Source organism: Sesamum indicum, linkage group LG3 (genome assembly GCF_026168435.1).
Source record: "Sesamum indicum cultivar Baizhima isolate 11 linkage group LG3, ASM2616843v1, whole genome shotgun sequence".
NCBI lineage: Eukaryota > Viridiplantae > Streptophyta > Magnoliopsida > Lamiales > Pedaliaceae > Sesamum > Sesamum indicum.
The window spans coordinates 27,178,051-27,198,338 of NC_142659.1; the positions used below are offsets into that span (position 1 = coordinate 27,178,051).

General features: G+C 30.1%; 2 protein-coding genes across 2 annotated transcripts; both read right to left on the reverse strand.

Moving 5' to 3' along the window:
- Positions 1-4,413: 4,413 nt before the first annotated feature.
- On the reverse strand, positions 4,414-12,662 carry LOC105158936 (putative glucan 1,3-beta-glucosidase A). Its single transcript, XM_011075853.3, has 8 exons — positions 12,375-12,662; positions 12,021-12,140; positions 11,676-11,873; positions 9,371-9,529; positions 6,792-6,961; positions 5,847-6,002; positions 5,388-5,740; positions 4,414-4,793 (listed from the first exon to the last, which is right to left on the reverse strand). The coding sequence occupies exons 1-8, from the start codon at positions 12,576-12,578 to the stop codon at positions 4,612-4,614; spliced, it is 1,542 nt and encodes a 513-aa protein (XP_011074155.1). The 5' UTR covers positions 12,579-12,662; the 3' UTR covers positions 4,414-4,611.
- Positions 12,663-15,369: 2,707 nt separating this feature from the next.
- Positions 15,370-19,977, reverse strand: LOC105158937 (putative glucan 1,3-beta-glucosidase A). Its single transcript, XM_011075854.3, has 8 exons — positions 19,716-19,977; positions 19,484-19,597; positions 18,726-18,923; positions 18,121-18,282; positions 17,525-17,694; positions 17,083-17,238; positions 16,621-16,976; positions 15,370-15,729 (listed from the first exon to the last, which is right to left on the reverse strand). Exons 1-8 carry the CDS (start codon positions 19,911-19,913, stop codon positions 15,548-15,550), a joined length of 1,536 nt encoding a protein of 511 aa, XP_011074156.1. The 5' UTR covers positions 19,914-19,977; the 3' UTR covers positions 15,370-15,547.
- Positions 19,978-20,288: the final 311 nt, after the last annotated feature.

Below are 20,288 nucleotides of genomic sequence, written 5' to 3' on the forward strand. Positions count from 1 at the left end.
CTTTATTATTTTTTTTTCGGTGATGTTGAAAACGGATCTACCTTTAGACATAGTAAAATTTTTTGAAAATAACATTTTTCGTTTTATATTTTATAAATTTTTTATTAATGATTTCATAAATTATAATTTTTTTTTATTTTTAGTTCTTTGGTCATATTCTCTTAATATATTAATGAAAAAAAGTACGTGATCGTTATCCAAAAAATTTAAAAAATTATCTGACAAATAATAAATATATAATTATATTGATAGATCATATTTCTAAACTGTAATTATTTATAATATATGGACAAATCTATTTTTCCGTAGCATCGTAAAAAATTTATATCAAACATAATGAATGTATTGTATGTGGGATATATATCACATCAAATTTGAACTACAAAAAATCTTATAAGTAGCTAAATTAAGTCCAAATACGAACCCAAAAAAAAAAAAACCAAATATATATTTGAATTTGGTTTCATTTGAGTCAACTCAATTCATTTATAATCCTATATATTATGCCAAAATTAAAATTATCTTCTAGTGATTATATGACACAAATTTTTAACATTCACAATATTAATCAAGACTACAAATATAATCTTTTTTGGTTAATTTAAATTTAATGATTTACAGAATAAATATTTTTTTAAATAATAATTACATAAATGATAACATCAACATCTCGCTAATTAAACTGAAAATATATTTATTAAATCAATAAACAAACTATATACCCATTAAATTATAAGTATTATTATACTTATTATATAATTACATGCACTGTATACCCATATAATTATAAGTCAACTTACTCATATATGACTGTACATAGATATATAAAAATTATATGATGAAATATTTCTATTTGTGGTAAATAATTCGGAAAATTTTAATTAGGAGGTCTCAGATAAGTTGTAAACAAGTGGATCGAATCAAATGTATTACTATTCGAGCTTGTTTAATTTGAATTACTATATATCGAACATGAAAAATTGTATTTGAACTTGATTTGATTAATAATTAAATAAAATTTGAATAAATTTTAATTAAAATCGGATTCCGGATGCATTTTATTATATAAATAATTATATATGACTGTCATTGAGTTTGAAATTCTTAAATCGCATAATTAGGAACTAAGGAACAAATATATGTTAAACTACCACTTTATTTAAAAAGTTTAAATTGTAAAGAGAAAAATCTTTCAATATTAGTATCACTTGAAGAAATTTACTATTGGCTAAGGACTAAAATCATGATATATAAATATTTATTATTAAGTATGGTTAAATAAAAATAGATACAAAAATTTATATTCTTCATTATGAGAACTATTTTTGCCATAGCTATGAACTATAATAGATGTTTTTTCCATGACTTTTAACCATGACAAATGCAACAATATTAGTAAAAATTACGGCTAATAACTGTTGCATGACCATAGTTAATGACTATTCACTACAACTATAAACTATTTAATTTTAACCATGACAATGAGTCATGATTAAATGTTAAATTTCTTCTAGTTTATCTTTACCACGTTCTCCTCATACGTGAAACAATTGTTTTTTCATGAATAGGTGATGATGAGATTCAAATTCAATAGGATATTTTATTTGGTTTGATCCTGATAGCATATTAAACGACATCTACATCCAACTAATATTTTAGTAATATTATAGAATTTAGAAAACGTAAATTACAACAGTCTTTTTTGAGGTTTAACATAATTATGAATATCCCTTTATTATTTGAAAATTTTATCAATACCCCTTGATTTTAAAGACCACTTTACAATTGGCATAATCCGTTAGATTTTCATTCATTTTTTGTGGTGAACTGACCAAAATACCTTTGTGGATTATAAATTATAATTCTATTTATTTTTTAATTTTTTTTAATTTTTTTTAATTTTTTTTAATTTTTTTATGAATTAAGTGAATAATTTTTTTAAAATTTTTTCCATCCACCCCATCTAATCTTTTTATAAACTTTTATTTTTTTTAAAAAAAAATACAGTAAGGATAAAGTTAATAATTTCATATTTTTAATTAAAAATTATATAGTTTTATCAAATATTAGAAGAATATTAATAATATTTTAAAATAATAATTATGTCAAAATTCAGAGGAGTAAGTTGTAATTTATCCTTCACAAAATTGAAGAAAAGAAATGGACAAGGTGGAGGGTCACTAGATCTGCTGGTTCAGTAAGTGGTTGATTTAATTTCCAGAGCTGGAATTATGTTTTATGGCCCCACAAGCAGAGCTAATTGTCTGCCCACTAACAATTTTCTTTTCTGTCTGCCCACTGACAATTTGATTTTAGTTTGTACACATATGTACGTTCATATATTGTATTAAAATTTGATAATATCTCTCGTGTGATTTTTTATTAGTAAATTCTTGGACGTGCTGCTGCAATATAATTAAGGATAATTACACTCTCTCCCATGAAATTTGATGTAATTATATATAATTTTTTATAATTTAAAAATTACATCTAGCACATTTAAAATTTGCTTTTATATAACAAATAATTTTTTTATTAATCAAAATTCACAAAAAATTTGCTATTATTAACAAAAAATAAAAAAATAATATTTACCCCTATTTGACTTAATACTGATTTACTATAGGTCAAATAAATTTTTTTATAATCAAATTATCCCCATACATCTTTACGTGTTAATTCATGTGACGAGGTATATCTTTACCGTTATAAAGATAATTTAATCAAAAAATAATTGTTTAACCTATTATAAGTCATTAATAACTCAATCGAGGATAAATATAAATTTTTATTTATTTTTTATTAATATCAATAATTTCGATGAATTTTGATTAGCAAGGGAATTTATTGTTAGATACAAGTAAATTTCAAAAGTGTTAGATGTAACTTTCGAAATTATAAAAGATGTATGTATAATTACATCCCCATGTAATTATGATTTTGGGAGTGAAGTATGACATAGTTAAGACAATGCGCAAGCTAGCTAGTTCCAACGTCACTTGACAGAAACATTGAAAGGAATCACAATAATAATAAACACATAGTTGGATGTGATTCTTCTTAGTCAAAGAGATTATAAATTAAGATTCTTTTTAGAGCACGGTTTAATGTTCACATCCGCATCAATTGGAAAATAAAATTATAAATCGTCTAATATCATATAGTATTTTTAAATGTTTTCAAAAATAAATTGAATCGGCAACAAAATAATATTAGAATAAAATACGCACAATTAGTGTCCAAGATAAGTATGTTTTTATCCCGTGTCAATTAAAAAATAAAAAAATTGTATACTAATTTACACGGTCATATAATGATTATTGACTTTTGTTTTACCAGCGAGGCCAACTTGAATGAAGAATAATGAGTAGGGAAAACATTGAGAGGACGATACTAAGGGTGAAATTACTACAGTACCCTTCGAGAAGCTACTAGATTTAGCTTTAACCAATGAGAAGCCGGACAAGATGGTCAATGAAGATAACTTTCCTAAATTACCTAGTATGTATAAATATCCCCTTCTTAGATCATTTGAGGAATTTTTTGGGATTTGAGTGGGAACTGTAAAGATTGAAAGAACTCTGGATTGTCCGTACGTTTTGAGCATTGAATTTGCACCTTTTTACAAAATAAATAAAAGCATTTGTTTTGTGCTATATCATCACAATTGTTATGATAAATTATAACGGGGCTCTTAAAATTTGACATAATTATGAATATTTCTTATTGTTTGAAAAATTATTAATGTACCTTTTCTTCTTAATATTTGATGAGATTATACAATCGCTGGATAGATGCTTGAAATTGTCAATTTTGCTCTTACTGTGATTTAATTAAAAAATTTTGAAAAACTTAAAAAAAATCAAGGATGGAAAATTTTGAAAAAAAATTGTAAAATAATTATACACTTAGTGTATAAATTTTTTTTAAAAAGTATGTAAAAATTATAATTCATAGTTCACAAAGACATATTGATTAATTCAACACAAAAAAAGGATAAAAACCTAATGAAATATAATGGATTGGATTAGTTGTTGGACAACTGTTAAAATTAAAAGGGTATTCTTATTTTCCAAATAATAAAGGAATATTCGGAATTATGAAACCTTATGCGAGCTCATTGTAATGATATTGACACTTTTTAGAATTAGGTATAAACACACAAACACTCTTTATCTTTTGTAATATTACAGGTAAACGCTCTGAGGGGATATTTTGTGTAAATTTACCACTGAATATGAAATATATTCGTAATTATAACTATAATTTAAAGGGGTATAATTATAATTTTATAAAATAACAGAGAATGTTTGTATATTTGGACTTAAACTTGAGTATCGATGCAATTTACTTTTCATAATATTGCAAGAGCTGAGGTCTCAACAATTACTATATGATCGTTATGATTGTCGGTGATCGCTAAAATAGATATTTGATATTAATGAGATTTTAATAAAATACTGTGCAATTTGATGAGAAGAGATTACATCATCTGTATATTCAACCAATAATATTATTATTTCAGTTCCAATAACTGGATATTATGACTATCAACTCTATGCAGATTTATTATAATTACCAAGAAAAAAATTAATAAGTATGAATGATATATCAAAGCTTGATATATCCATTCTCAATCATCCATTCCAAACTCCAGTGATTGTTGACATTCTTTAGAGTCCAGTACGCCCACCCGAACGACGCGCGGCCGAACACCTCCAGCTGCGCCGCCGCGTACCTTTGGTAATCCTCCTTCCTCGCATTGCTAACTTGCCACTCCGCCACCCATTCCCCTGCATGCGCCAAGTTTCAACTTCATTTCTTAAGTAGGTTTGAGGAAAAATTGCAAATTTAGTCCCGTAAGAACAAATAGTAGTAATTTTAGAGTCATGCGAATTTATTTGAAAATTTTGTTCTATAATTTTAGAAAGGGTAAATTATATTGACATCTCCAAGTACACAAACACCACCTGTCTATTGCAAAATTACAGGTACACCCCTTGTGGGGTGCTAGTGTAATATTTTTTAGGAGGTGTTTGTGGAAGCTTTTGGCTCTAAATAGGGGTAGTTTGTAATCACACCTACAATCTCAAAGGATGTATTTATAATTTTACAAAAGGGTAAGGGTGTTTTTGTATTTAAGCCTAATTTCAGGGGATATCAATATGATTTATCCTTTTGAAAACTTCGCATGTTGAAGATAAAAATGATCGAATTTGTTAAACTGGCGGGAAAAGTGCACCCAATGCAGCTCACGTGTACTTTCCTCGCCATCAAATTTCAGCCGCTTTTATTCTCAATGTACAAAAATTTTAAAATTATCTAACAAAATTATCAAAATAAATTTATACAAAAGTACAAAAACTCTTGATCAAAAGAGCGCTTACCGACAAAAATAAGAGGGCCGTTGGATGTCGTGAGCTGATTAACCTGTGCGGACCGGTTGTTGTAGACATAATCAATGTTTTGTTGGACGGTGAAGCTGTCGAAGATACTGGAGAAAAGATTATAGTAATGCACATCAATGACTGATCTCCTTAACCTATTCGCAAGCCCAAAAAGTTCCGTCGGCTCACTAGGCCCTAATCGATTCGACAGCACGACGTACGCTGTTGCCGAGTGCTTCCGAACAACATCGTATCCGGCTTGGTAGTACTTGGTTAGGTTGTCTAAAGACACTCCGGGTGAAAGTGGCTCGTTTATCAGTTCCACCGCGAATAAACTTGGGCTCTTGGCATACCTATATTAGTAAAACCCTTAAAATTTGTTCACAATAATTTTATTACTATCGGCATGTAGGTACGTCAGACATGCACATACCTATGCATGTAAGAATGTTTACATACCGAGCAGTTAAAAAGTCAATCACATTGACAGTTTGCTGAATGTTGTCGTCAGTCCGTCCCCATTCTTGTGAACCATCTCTAGAAGAGCTGTGCTCCCAACCATTTTGCGAACCGGGTGCGGCGTGTAGGTCGATAATAACCTTAATCCCATATTTTCTGCATACCAATGTGTCATTGTGGGATATTAATCATTTGAGGGAGAGGGATATTGCAGTTCTCAGAATTCATGTTCATAGTAGTTCGGATCTTCAACTTCATAAGTTTATGCATAAGATACTATAAAAAAAGTAGATTATTTTTATATTATAAATAACTAGCAAAATATTTTTTAGTCTCATAAAATAAGTGTAATATTTGTTTTGGTACCACACTTATGGCAAGTGACGCTTTTAATCTCATAAAACTTAAAATTGCATCTTTTTAATCCCAAAATTGTGATTTTGGTTCTCTTTAGTCCCAAATAACGCCTTTTTATTCCCAAAATCACAACGGACGTGACTTTTTAGGATTAAAAATATGTGATTATGAATTTTATGGGATTAAAAGCCACACCTGCTATATTTGTGATACCAAGACAAATTCTGCTATTGTTTTATGCGACTAAAAAAGCATTTTGTCCCATAAATAACTATGATTTGAAAATCATAATAAATCATACTTTGTACCATATATTAAACAAATTTAAATATGAAAAGTTAAATTTTGGACCACGATTAATTAATATTTGTCATGATTTTAGCAATGGCTAAAACATTTACCATGATTTTTTGCTATGATTAAAGTTTTGACATCGTCTGTAAAAAAAAAACGACTAATAGTCATTGCGCAATTATTGCCAATTAGTATTCACAGTAATTTTTCATACTTTTAATTATGATAATTAATCATGAGAAAAATTGTATTTTCTGCTACAGAAAAAGAACTCATGAAAATAATATTACTTACTCAGCCCAAGAGAAAGCATTGTCAAGAGCCTGCAAGGATCCAGGAACATAGGGTTTGGGGGGAGAAGGATCACTGGCTATCCACCACCCTACTGGAATTCTCACAGCATTCAGCCCATTCTCCTTTATGAATTTGAAGTCCTCCTCCACTATAAATGTGCTCCAGTGTTCCTGAAATATTTAAAATTCAATTCAATTGCATTATGTTAACATTGGGAAAATTTTAATCTAGATTCATTTAGTCGAATTTGAACCAATTATTGTGTAAGTATACTATACTTATCGTGTAATTAAAATACAAATTAAGAGAAAGTTTTATATGATTAATTTAATTCGATCCAATTTGATTTGAATAAAAATTTTCCAAACATTCAACAGACTTTCTTCATCTGTGGATGACCGTATTTGAAACCGTAAAGCCCACCCATTAATATCTTAGGTCCATCAATGGATTTCCATTTAAGTGTTATATACTTAAACTCCTACATCAATTTCTCTGTAACGTAAAAGAATATGGATTGCTTCAACTCCAATCACTGTCATTGACAATAATGACAAAACACACGACCATACATAACTCAGCTTTATTACAATATCAACAATGAGATGTTAGACGTATAGGTGGGTAATGCGGTTGTTCACATGAAATGGGCTCAGACATGGCGCAAATTGTAAAAGGTTGGGGCAAGAGAAATAAATTCATGAACCCAAAATCCTAAGGTGATCCACCCCTTTATTTTCATCAATTATACGTTGTTGTTTCGTGTATATAATAAATATTTTTTATATTTTAAAATATATAATAAATAAAAATAAATTATATAAAATAAAATATCATATTTCACAAAAAAAAAAAAGAAAAAGAATAGTGAAAAGAAAACTAACTTAGGGATAATATCGACCCAATAAAAAAATTAGTGGCGTGGCGTGGCGTCACAAATAGCCACGCCACAAATCCTTATTTGTGAGTGAAAAAAATATTTTTTTTTTCTTTTATTAGTATAGATGACGTACTTTAAATGCTTCTAATTGCTTTGGCTTTGGATAAAAATAAATCAGACTTTTAATATTTTTTTGCCTTAATACTTTAAGACAATGATTTTTGACATATGAAGTTAAAATATTCGGTTACCCATCAAAACTCTTGTCAAAAGTCGTTTTTTCTCAACACCCGCAATTTAGTCTTTTTTTAACCTCTCGTTATTTTATTATTTTTTTTGCAAACACTCCCAACATTTGACTTTTCTATGAACTCTATTAATCATCTCTGCAAATGATTACTTCTCCAGGCCTAAAACTTTTTGTGAGAACATCCAAAACTATTATTCTCTTCGCCCGAAATGGAGTCTGCTTTTACAAAAGTTTAGGTAAAAGTTGAGAAAGTAAGTTTGGTATATTTTTGCATTACTACCCTTAACAGCAGCAGTAACGAATTGTTTGGATAAGTACACTATCCTTTCATTAAATTTGAAAAATTAAATCTAATATCCCATATGTTTATTTCCATTCATAAATAGATTTCTCTATTAGTTAGCATTTTATGAAATTTATTAAATTAGCAAAAATTGAAAAAAAAAAAACTCATATTTACCTTCAGTTGATCTTATTACTGACTTATTGCATGTCAAACAAACTTTTATTACCAAAATACCCATATAAGGGTGAAAATGTTGCTCCTCATATGTATTGTGTGAAGATGTATAACGATAGTTTGGTCAAAAAATATTTGTTTAACCTGTAATAAGTTGATTCGGACTAAATATATATTGAATTTTTATTTATTATTTTTTCTCATTATCAGCAAATTTAATGAATTTTGACTAATTATCGGATCTATTTCTTGGACGAAAACAAACTTTAGAAGATTAGATATAATTTTTCAAACCACATGAGGTCTTTGTGTATCATACCCAAACCTCATGGGAGAGCAACATGATTACCCTCAAATTTTTCTAGAAAAAACTGCAGTTTGGTCATGTAAGTATGGGGGTGGAAATTTCAGTTCTATACGAATTTATTTTTGGTAATTTTGTCTTGTAATTGTAAAATTTTTGCACATTGAAAATGAAAAAGATCATAAATTACTAAAGTGACTGGAAAAAATGATTGTGACCAGCTTAATAGGTGCTCTCTGATCAATTTTTTTATCCTTAATATGCAGAATTTTATACAAATTTATCAAATTGGATTCATATGTACTAAACTTGCCGCTTCTCAAATTTATAGAACTAAAATTGTATTTTCCCTAATTGCTACTTTCACTAGAACCAAAATGACTATTGGCAACATTTTTAATGGCTATGGACTAAAAATCGTGGTAAATAATTTTTTATTGACCACAGTTATTCCATCAAAAAAAATGTATTTGTCGTGGCAAATATTTTAGCCACCATCATAGATACCACGACCAACAACCGTTGAATAACCACAGTCAATGACTATTTGCTACGACTATTTTGTTTTTAATCATAGTAAGTCGCCATGATTAAGTGTCGCATTTTTTTGTAGTGTTTGATTGAAATAAAGGTAAAATTTTAGAAAGAAAAGGAAGAAAAAACAATTAGGGGAGAACATATATACCTTCATTACTTGGGGAGCAACGAGAGGACCATAGCCATTAGTGACTTGATATTCACCTTGCAATCTTCCGCTCATTGTGAGTAGAAAAACAGAAGGATCATCGTCTCCCCATCCTCCATTTTCTTCATAATCTGCACTCACCAATTCCTCCGTCTTCACCTACATTTACACCTCACGTGCTACCATTACACTTTTAATATTTTTTATTAATTCATAATTACTAATAAAATTTAGAAAAAGAAAAAAAAAATTCACAAATAAAACCTAAACCCATGGTTCTTTTATGATCATGGAGTCTCTATTTGGTTACTTAACTTAGGCTTTGCTTTTATAAAAGTTATTAAATCAAATATTTGTTCTTAATTAGTGCTTTGTTTGTAATAAATCTTATATGGCCGCATTCCATATCTATTATAAACAAGAAATTTGAATGGTTTATAATTAATTCAAGATCTCTTCTCTTTTATGAAGTGCGTTTTTAGAATAAAATAGTGAGAATATTATAAAAATAGAACAAATAATATCTCAAAGTGGCAGGCAGCATCAAATCCAATGATCAATAATAATGTCTACTAATTCCTTGAGGCATAATAAACTAGGTTTAAGGGATTTTGACTTACTCAAGATGACTATAAAAACGTAATTTATACGTAGTGAATTGGTTCACCCCACATTCATCTCATAAAGGATACTCATAAATACACATCAGTTCAATTAAAATTGTCGGGATTTGATTTTTTGCTTAATATAAGGTATGTGTTCGTGGATGATTTATAAATACTTTTTGAAGTAAATATTTATTGATAAAGAAACATGACTTGAACCATATGATCCTAACTAGAGTCGAAGCCATCCAAATATATATATATATATATAAAAGGGATACGGTAGCATTTAAAATTTGACTAATCAATTCTTCACACTTTGATGAGTCTAAATTAAGTTATAAGCCATATGTATAATTAAAGTCTAGGCTAAACATGACCGACCTTAATTAATTTCCCACGTATAAAATGTCAAAGCCCAAACCTTATCATTCTTGAATAGCTTCAAGATTACCTTTTAATCAACACGACTACACAAGAATCATCTATGAGAAAAAGGGGTGATTACATCTTTCGCTCGTGAGGTTTCATATAATTATATATAATTTTTTTTTATGATTTGAAAAATTACACCGACTACTCTTAATATTTTTTTTGTCCAATAAATAAATCATTTATGAATAAAATTCATGGATTTGTTGTCATCAACAAAAAAATTGAATAAAAATATCATCTTTACACCCGATTGATTTACAGACTTATTATAAATCAAATAATTTTTTTCTGACTAAACTACTCTTAAGCGTGTATAAAGATGTATAATGGTAGTTTAGTTAAGAAAAGATTTATTCGATTTACGACAAGTCAGTAATAAATCCATTAATGGTATTCATTATTTTTTTTTTATTGATACCAACAAATTCCATGAATTTTGGCAGGATGAATCTATTCATATTGTTGAACAAAAACAAATTTCAGAGGTATTAGATGTAATTTTTCAAATTATAAAAAAATTATGTATAATTATACTAAATTTCAGAAATGATTGATATGATTGTTTCATAAAAAAATTAAAAAAAACAAATGAATGATAATAATTAAATAAGATAGAGAAGAAGAATATCTGGGCAAGGTAGCACTTTATTCCACTTAAAAACTTTACGTATATATAAACGTGCATCCTAAAGAGGTAGAGCACATAGCCATGGATTCATTTTGGACCACTGTAAATATATACAATGGATGGAATTTGATCATAAAGTATAACATTTTCACTTTGGAATATGGCATCTTATTCTTGCAGGTAAATTACATTGGCCTTTCCAAAGAATCAAATCCCCACAAAACTTTTTTCCTTATACTTTTTTCTTTCCTTTTTTCTGTCCTAAAAATAATGGCATTTATGCCGAACTTGTACGCACCACGTGTATAATATATTTTTTTATATATGTAGATTAAATGAATTTATTACACATAACATATATGTTATACATACATTATAATTAAATAAAATACAATGTATAACACTATTTTATAGCAAAAAATAGAAGCAACTAATTTATTAGGTGAACGCAAATATCATTATATTACATTAGGCGTGCAATATCAATTTCAGATACATATATATGATTTTTATGGTATAAACCGATCGCATACTTCCACCACGTTAAAATTAAAATACCATAAAATGTAAATCACGTCATATCAGAACAATTTAGATTGTTCAGGCAAACATGGGGTGAAAAGTTCTGAGTGCTAACCTGGAGGAAGAACCCATTGGGGGCTTTGATTCGTACACGGTTTAAATCATCAGGATTTCTCTGAATTTGGAATGTCTCTGTTGCATCAGGTCTCTCTGCTTCAGCTACTATATCTATCCCATTTCCAGCAGTGCTTAATCCCACAAACCGTCCATCGAAAACCCTGAAGTTGAAGGTCGTCTCGTTGATCCTCCATAACTAAAGTAAATAATTCAATAGTAGTTATTGATTAATTATATATATATATATATATATATTTGATATTGACAATTAACGTATATTTGTTATTGTTGATTAAAATTTATGATGTAATTGTAACCCATCCACTCAGAATGGAAAACATACTCTGAATGTTTCCCAGCCGGAAGCACTTGTTCTGTTTGCAACTATGATGGTTCCTCCTCCAGTTTCAGCACACAAATACTTTCCCACTGTAACTGATTTGAACTGCAGACCTGTTCCATCCTAGTAATATGTTTCCACCAATGACATCAAAATAGTAATAATAATGACAACATTAAATCATGCCAAGGTAATGATGAAAAAAGATCAACTTCTCAGTTCCAATTATTACATTTTAGTAAGACAATCGTACGCGAGCATCACCGATAATATCTGATAATATATACAAAACTTGACGCAATAAAATTTTCTGAGAGCATATACAAAAATACTATTATGAAATATTCGAGTACGAACCAAGAAATCGTTGTTGATGATGCCGTCAAAAAGGGATGGTTTGATCCAACCTTCTGTAACAAGCCAGCCTCCGAGATTAACTGCTCGAACTGGAGGAATTCGCCCGTTGTTGTTGTTGTCGGCGTCGTCATTGGGAACTGACCGTCCACTGGAGAAAGAGAGGAGGGAACAACAGGTAATGGAGAAGATGATGAATAATTTCATAGCTGGTGAGTACTTTGAAGTTCACCAATTATTGAATCTTCTTCTTGTTTGAACATATTGCAATCACACGTTCACATACTATATATAGACACTCACACACACAACACGTACAATTGGACCCTAAAAAGTATTGGATAATCTCTGGAAAATTTTGACTATATGCTGTTTTCTTATTTTTTATTTAAATGCTACGTTGGATGAAAATGGAATGTCTAGTCGGTGTTGATCAATTACATAGACTTATTTTTTCTTTTTTAATGTAATATCAAATAATTTATTTCATCTAATTTCACTAGAAGAAAATTGAAATATTAACTAATTTTTTTAATGACTATCGTTTAAAAATTATGATAAATAACGATTATTAATCATGCTTAAATATAATGATACAACAACTTAACTTGTTCACCATGATAAAAATATTTGCAATGATTCTTAATCATGGTAAATATTTTACCGACACTCGCAAAAATCACAACCAACAAAATTCTGCATCATCATGGTGAATCACTATTTACTACGACTGTTTATTTTTAACAATGGGTAATATTATATTTTTTCTAGGGTTTTTGTTAAAAAGTAATGTTCAATTGACTGTCGACCAATTATCTTAGTTGTCTTGACAAATGTCATATCGAATAGTTCGATTAATATTATGAAAAAGAATTCTGTCGCAATTACAAGAAAAAAAGTTTACGAAATACAATAAAAAAAAGAAGTTAATGAATTAGTAGAAAATTAAAGAATTTGTTATGGATACATTTAGCTACCTAGGAATTAAAACATGAGCATTTGAAAATATTCAATCTTAGTTTCGCTAATTAAATTAGGCCGAATTGCGACTATGCATTGTAGCAATTTGAAATTGAAATGTGAAATGGTTTATTTGTGGAGGTGATGGTGCGCTGAACGTGGAGGTCAATAGTCCTTGTTAATATGGCAGAAGAAATTATAAAATTCAGGATACTGCGGGATTGGGTGCTGAGACTATGGACCAGTCGCCTAAATGGCTCTCACACATTTGGCGTTGACAATTATAATTTTGTATAGTAGTGAACGTCAAATAAAGGGACTAGGACTAGCTAGCTCCATGTCTGGCTCCACTTATTTATTATCCTAACTTATAAGTATGAATTCTAATATAATCAGTAAATTTAAATTTATGATCTGATATCGATAATGTCTAATTTAATTGGTAAATTAACGGTTCGTGATTAAGAGATTGCTACGAATCTCATAAAATATGTGGCTATTTATTTATTTACTTTACTACTAGTTGTAATAGTAGTTTTTGAAGAGTTATATATATTTAATAGAATTAAATGCATTTTTGGTTGCTATTTAGCATTTTTGTCCTTTAACTTTCTAAAAATTTTAATCCATAATTTATCGGAGTTCATCGCTACCAACGAGAAGGTTGAACTTCAACAAAAAAAAAAAAAAAGAGGTGGACTAAAATTGCGAAATTAATTAGATATATGACCAAGATGCTACTCTAAAATGCTGAAAGATAAAAATATTGATAGATCTGTTGAAATAAGCTTGGTCAAACTCGCATTTTCTCAATTGAAGATACAAAAGGCTCAGTCAAAGACATTCTTCTCAATCGGAGGGACTTGGTCAAGCTATTTTCACGTTTAAAAAGAAAAAGAAAATTTAGAAAGTATAAAATTTTCTTTTGGAAATATTTAAATCAAACTGTTCTGCACGAACCGGAATAAAACGGGCAGTCACACATGTGTGGCTTTTCTTTCAAAAACCATATCTACCTATGCTTGTCAAATTTTTAAGTAAGCAAAAGCTTCAATATAAGCAAAGAAAGGGCTAGTGCAAAGACAAGAAAAAATAACTTTCTGCTAGTCATTGCCCATATTATATACTAATAACACGCAATATGATTACAAAAAATATAAATGGCCTAATAAACCCCACACTATATTTATTTATTCCACAATTAATTAATTTAATATTTATATTATGCATATTTGTTTTTTTCACCATATCTTTAAAGCTAATTTCTATCAATAATTCTTTATTTATGCATATTTAAGGTTAATTCATTCATGAATTATTCATTTCATCTTTCTTCTACTTTGTTTAATTAAATAAAATTAATGGATAAATTACGCATACGCTACATATAAAAAATATGCCTTGGTTGCTAAAAAATATATATAAATCCTCCTCATAGGTTATAATCCGCTCGACCAAGTTTGAGTTTTTTAACAGCGCAACGAGCACTATTATATTGACCTAGTGGAGCAGTTACGTGCACACCGCCGGCTCTTCAAAGTCGGGGTTGAATTGCCTAACTTTAGGTTGTAGAGTTTTGACATTTTATACTTTTGAAGATTGTCAAATGTTTTGTCTCACGAACTGATCATAAATATATTAATTCCCTCATCTACGTACATAGGTTTTCTTGATTTTTCTTTCTTACACAAGATATCATCTGTCCCTGTGGCCATTGAGGTTACCCACCTGACACCCCTTCACACTCATCATGCCAACTCTACAAGCTCAAAGCTTATCCGTACACAAAAAACTTTATATGTTTCATTATTAATTTTAGTCCTTTAAATGATCTTTATCAATTTACCTTCAATTTAGAAAAGTGTGTAAATGTGGTCCAAATTAGGATTTTTAATCAATTTTTCAACATTTTTCGCTGTAATTTATCATGTGTTTTTCAGATTTTCAATTAGGTGAGAAAATTGATAATGTAGTGGTGATGTGACACACACTTGAGTGATTGAAACAAAAATTAATAATTGGGTAAAATTAAAGGACGAAAAATATAACTTTTGTGGTCCGTCATTCATTTAAATTATCTTCACCAACTTTTATTTTTCAATACACTGCAATTTGATGAGAAACACTACATAGTCCACATTTTCAAGCTATCATATTCTTATTTCAGTTCCAATAACTTGTCAGATTATTTACTTTAATTACCCAGGTTAATAATATCAAAGCTTGATATATCCATTATTGATCATCCATTCCAGGCTCCAGTGGATGTTCACATTCTTCAGAGTCCAATACGCCCACCCGAATTGCGCGCGGCCGAACACTTCCAGCTGCGCCGCGGCATACCGCTGGTAATCCTCCTTGCTCGTATTTGTAAGTTGCCACTCCGCCACCCATTCCCCTGCGCCCAGCAAAAAATACAGTCGTCGACTTGTCATTTGCAATTGACCCCAGCAAGTTGTTGTTTATATACATTAAGTTTGGTCGAATCGAATCCATAATATAACAAATATAATATAATTGTTATGTAATTAATCACTCTCCCTGATATATTTTTCAAGTCTTACCAAACTTTATTCTGAGAGAAGTCCCCATTTTTAATGGCACATGCAACTTTTTGGCCAATTTAAAATTTTTCGACTAAATCTGTCTTTAAATCAAAAAATTAAAAAAAAAAAAAAAGAGTATAGGACTATTTTGATTCTAACAAAATAAAGAACCTAAAAGACGAAGATGATATATATAATTATAGGACAAAAATGTATATAATCCATAAAATATTTAATAGAAGCAAGCACAACCAAAGATCTCATAAGCTCTCTTGGTAAAAATAAATAATTAATATTCCTAACTCGTTTACATCGATTACAGAAGTGTTTGCAAGTTCTTTCTAGCTCTAATTATCATAGTAATAATAATGATCGTTAATTACAACATCTTATAAAAAATAGATGCTTTAAGTGATTTTTTTAAACAAATTTAGCCAAATTTATATTACCCTTATTAGAAGAAATTATTATTCCTACGGTTTATTTGACTATGGATTGAAGCCGTATTAAATAATTAAAATAAATCATAGTTAAAATCTAAAAGTTTAGTTTAGCCATGAAATTATTTTTTGTCATGAAAAATGTTTCAACAAACATAACAATCAGCCATGATTAAATGTTGTATTTCTGCTGCTTAAATTTAAAATGCATTATAACAAACTAATTAAACTTCGTGCAATAGATGTTAACTAAGGTTGTAAGCGTATAGACATGGTAATGAACCTTATAAAAGAGAAGCTTACCGACAAAGATAGGAGGACCATTCGATGTTGTAAGCTGCCTTACTTTTTCGGCTTCGTCGTTGTTGATATACTCAATGTACCGTTCAACGGTGACGTTGTTCAACGAAGTGTTGTAGTAGGGATAGTAATGTACATCAATGACTGATCCCTCTAGCCGATTCGCAAAGCTAAAAAGTTCAGTCGGTTCAAAACTGGACCCTAATCGATTTGACATCACGACGTATGCCGTCTGCGAGTGCTTTCGGACAGCATCATAACCAGCTTGGTAGTACTTGGTTAGGTTGTCTAGAGACACTCCCGGTGACATTGGCTCATTTATCAGTTCCATCGCATATAAACTTGAGCTATTGGCATATCTGTACTAGTAAAACGCTTAAAATTTGTATATAGTAATTTTACTGCTATCTTCGTGCAAGTGTGTCAGGTATGTATGTGTATATGCATGTAAGAATATGGACGTACCTAGCAGCTAAAAATTCTATCACACCAACAGTTTGCTGGATGTTGTTGTCAGTCAGTCCCCATTCTTGCGAACCATCTCTGGAGGAACTGTGCTCAGCACCGTTTTGTGAACCGGGTGCGGCATGTAGGTCGATAATGACTTTAATATCGTATTTTCTGCATGCCGATTAGTCGTTGGGGCATTAATTCCAAGAAGAGGGTTATTAGAAAATGAAAATAATTTATATATATTATTTAATATGTATTCTAAATAATTCGTGAGCAAGTAAATTTTTAGTACTAAATTAATTCAAAAGTAAATTTCTTGTGGTTAATAATATTGATTAACAATAAAAAAAACTTTATATGCTAATTAATTCGACAATATTTTTTTTCCTAAGTATTAAGTCATTTTTTTTGTAAGTGTACATATTTTTAAAGAAATAAAAACAATATTACTTACTCGGCCCAGGAGAAAGCATTGTCAAGAGCCTGCAAGGATCCAGGAACATAGGGTTTGGGGGGAGAAGGGTCACTGGCTATCCACCACCCTACTGGAATTCTCACAGCATTCAGCCCATTCTCCTTTATGAATTTGAAGTCATCTTCTACTATATATGTGCTCCAGTGTTCCTGAAATACACACACATACATATATATTAATTTCAAGTGTATATTAAAATTTAGGGAGTAATTACATTCGCCCCCACCTACGATCTGTTTATACAAATCATCAATTTTTTAGAATAATCACACATACATTCATAAAAAAACGTCAATATCATTTACACAAATCACAATTTCTTTATAAAAAATTGCACATACATCCTTAAAAAGTTAGCATATCATTGTACAAACTACCCCACAGCTAGCTTTTTGGCTATCATAGGTGATTTTTGTAATTATACAAAAAATATGAATGATTTGTGCAAATAGACTATAAATTAAGGAGTATAAATATAACAATTACAATTATAAATTTTACTGCTTTGATTGCAATAAAAGTGAAATTTCAAACAAGAATAGGAAGAAAAAAAGTAATTAGAGGAGAATATATACCTTCATTACTTGGGGAGCAATGAGAGGACCATAGCCATTTGTGACTTGATATTCACCTTGCAGTATTCTTCCGAATTTGATTGAAAAAACAGAAGAATCATCGTCTTTCCATCCTCCGTCTCCTTCATAATCTGCACTCACACTCTCGTCCTTCTCCTTCACCTACAAGTACACCTCACGTGCTACCATTAAAGTCTTCGTGCCAAAAAGTTAGAGAATCGATCAAAAAATATCACAAAACTCGTCTGTCTTAGTCATAACGTCGTCAGCTGATGCTCAGTAATGATTTTTAATTAACCAACAACTAGTATTTAAAAAAAAACAATACGTTCGATATATGAAATGTACGTAAAAGTCTACTTGGAATTCAACGTATATGGCCTTTTTTTGGTAATATATCAATTTAATCAATATACACTCGCATATATTGAGACATGTATCCACACGTTTCGTGAAACTCGAACGCATGACCTCAAACTTGTTTATAGTACCTCAAACCCAAAACTTAATCACTAGGCTAAGACATCATTGATACATGGCATTTCATTCTTGTAATTTTCTTCTCCTCTCTACCTATTCTGAATACTAAAAAGTTGAGTGCTAACCTGGAGGAACAACCCATTGGGGGCTCTGACTCGTACACGGTTCAAATCATTAGGATTTCTCAGGATCTGGAATGTCTCTGCTGCACCAGGTTCCTCGGCTTCCACTACTATATCTTTCCCATTTCCAGTTGTGTTCAGTCCCACAAATCGTCCGGTGGATGCCCTAAAGTTGAAGGTCGTCTCGTTGATCCTCCACAGCTGAAGTAAACAAGAACACGTGTGAATTCGTGCTACACTCTGTGCATTAAATGCATGGATGATTTTCACGTACCTCTCATTTTTAATAAAAATGATGAGTATATAGCAATCATCTAATTCTTCGGGCTAAAGAACATATCATTATAAATTGATCAACGAAATTAATTCATATGTATATATATAATTATGTGTGTGTACACGCAATTAATTTCTTTCTCTTTAATCAACTTTTTTTATTTAGCATTACATCAATATAACTATAAATAAATTATAATAACTCAAATAAAGTGAGACAAATACCCACACGTCTAATGGGACTTGAACCGATGACCTCAAACTTATTCATAATACCTCAATTTTAGTATCATCCATTAATTTAAGACAACTTTAATCAACTTTCAATTATAACTTATATACATAGTTATTTCCTTTTATCGATTTTTTTTTGGATTACATCTCTGATTTCGTTAAAGACAGAATTTTAGGCTTCAAAGACGGAAAAACGTCCTAAAACCTTTCTTTCTTGCAGTGTAATTGAGAAAACAAAATGTGTAACATACTCTGAAGCTTTCCGAGCTAGAGGCAGTTGGTACAACTGTGATGGTTCCTCCTCCCCCTTCAGCGCTCAAATACTTTCCTACCTTGACTGATTGAAACTGCACGCCAGTTCCATCCTAATAATATGTTGCACCAATAACAATTAAAACAGTGGTGCATGCACGCGGCATAGAATTTTCGGACAACATATACAAACACATTAATTATAAGAGAAACAAGAAATCTAGTACGCACCAACAAGTCTTTGTTGATGATGCCGTCGAAAAGGGATGGTTTGATCCAACCTTCAGTAACAAGCCAGCCTCCGAGATTAACTGCTTTAACCTGCTCAGGAGCAGATGCCCCAACGTTGTTGGGAACTGACCTTCCATTGGAGAAAGAGAGGAGCTGACAGAAACAGGTAATAATGGAGAAGATGATGAATAATTTCATAGCTGATGAGTAGTTTGAACTTCACTAATTGCCTCTTCCTCTTACTTGAATGGCATCTCAACTTGATACATTTATAGACACACATAGTTGTACCAGAAACTAGTAATACATTGAGGAGGTGTTTTAAAAAATTGGATAAGTGATTAAAATATGTAAAAGTTGAGAGTCACTAAAAACATTGATTTTTCGTTACTATGATTTAAAAATCGTAGAAAATCAATACTATGAACCGTAATCAAACAAAAATAATACAAAAAGTTAAATTTTTAATACGATTGATCAATATTTGTCATGGTTTTAGCGATTACTAATGTTTTGGCCTCGTTTGCAAAAACAACAGTTAATGGAGTCGTAATTAATTTATTTTTTATCACG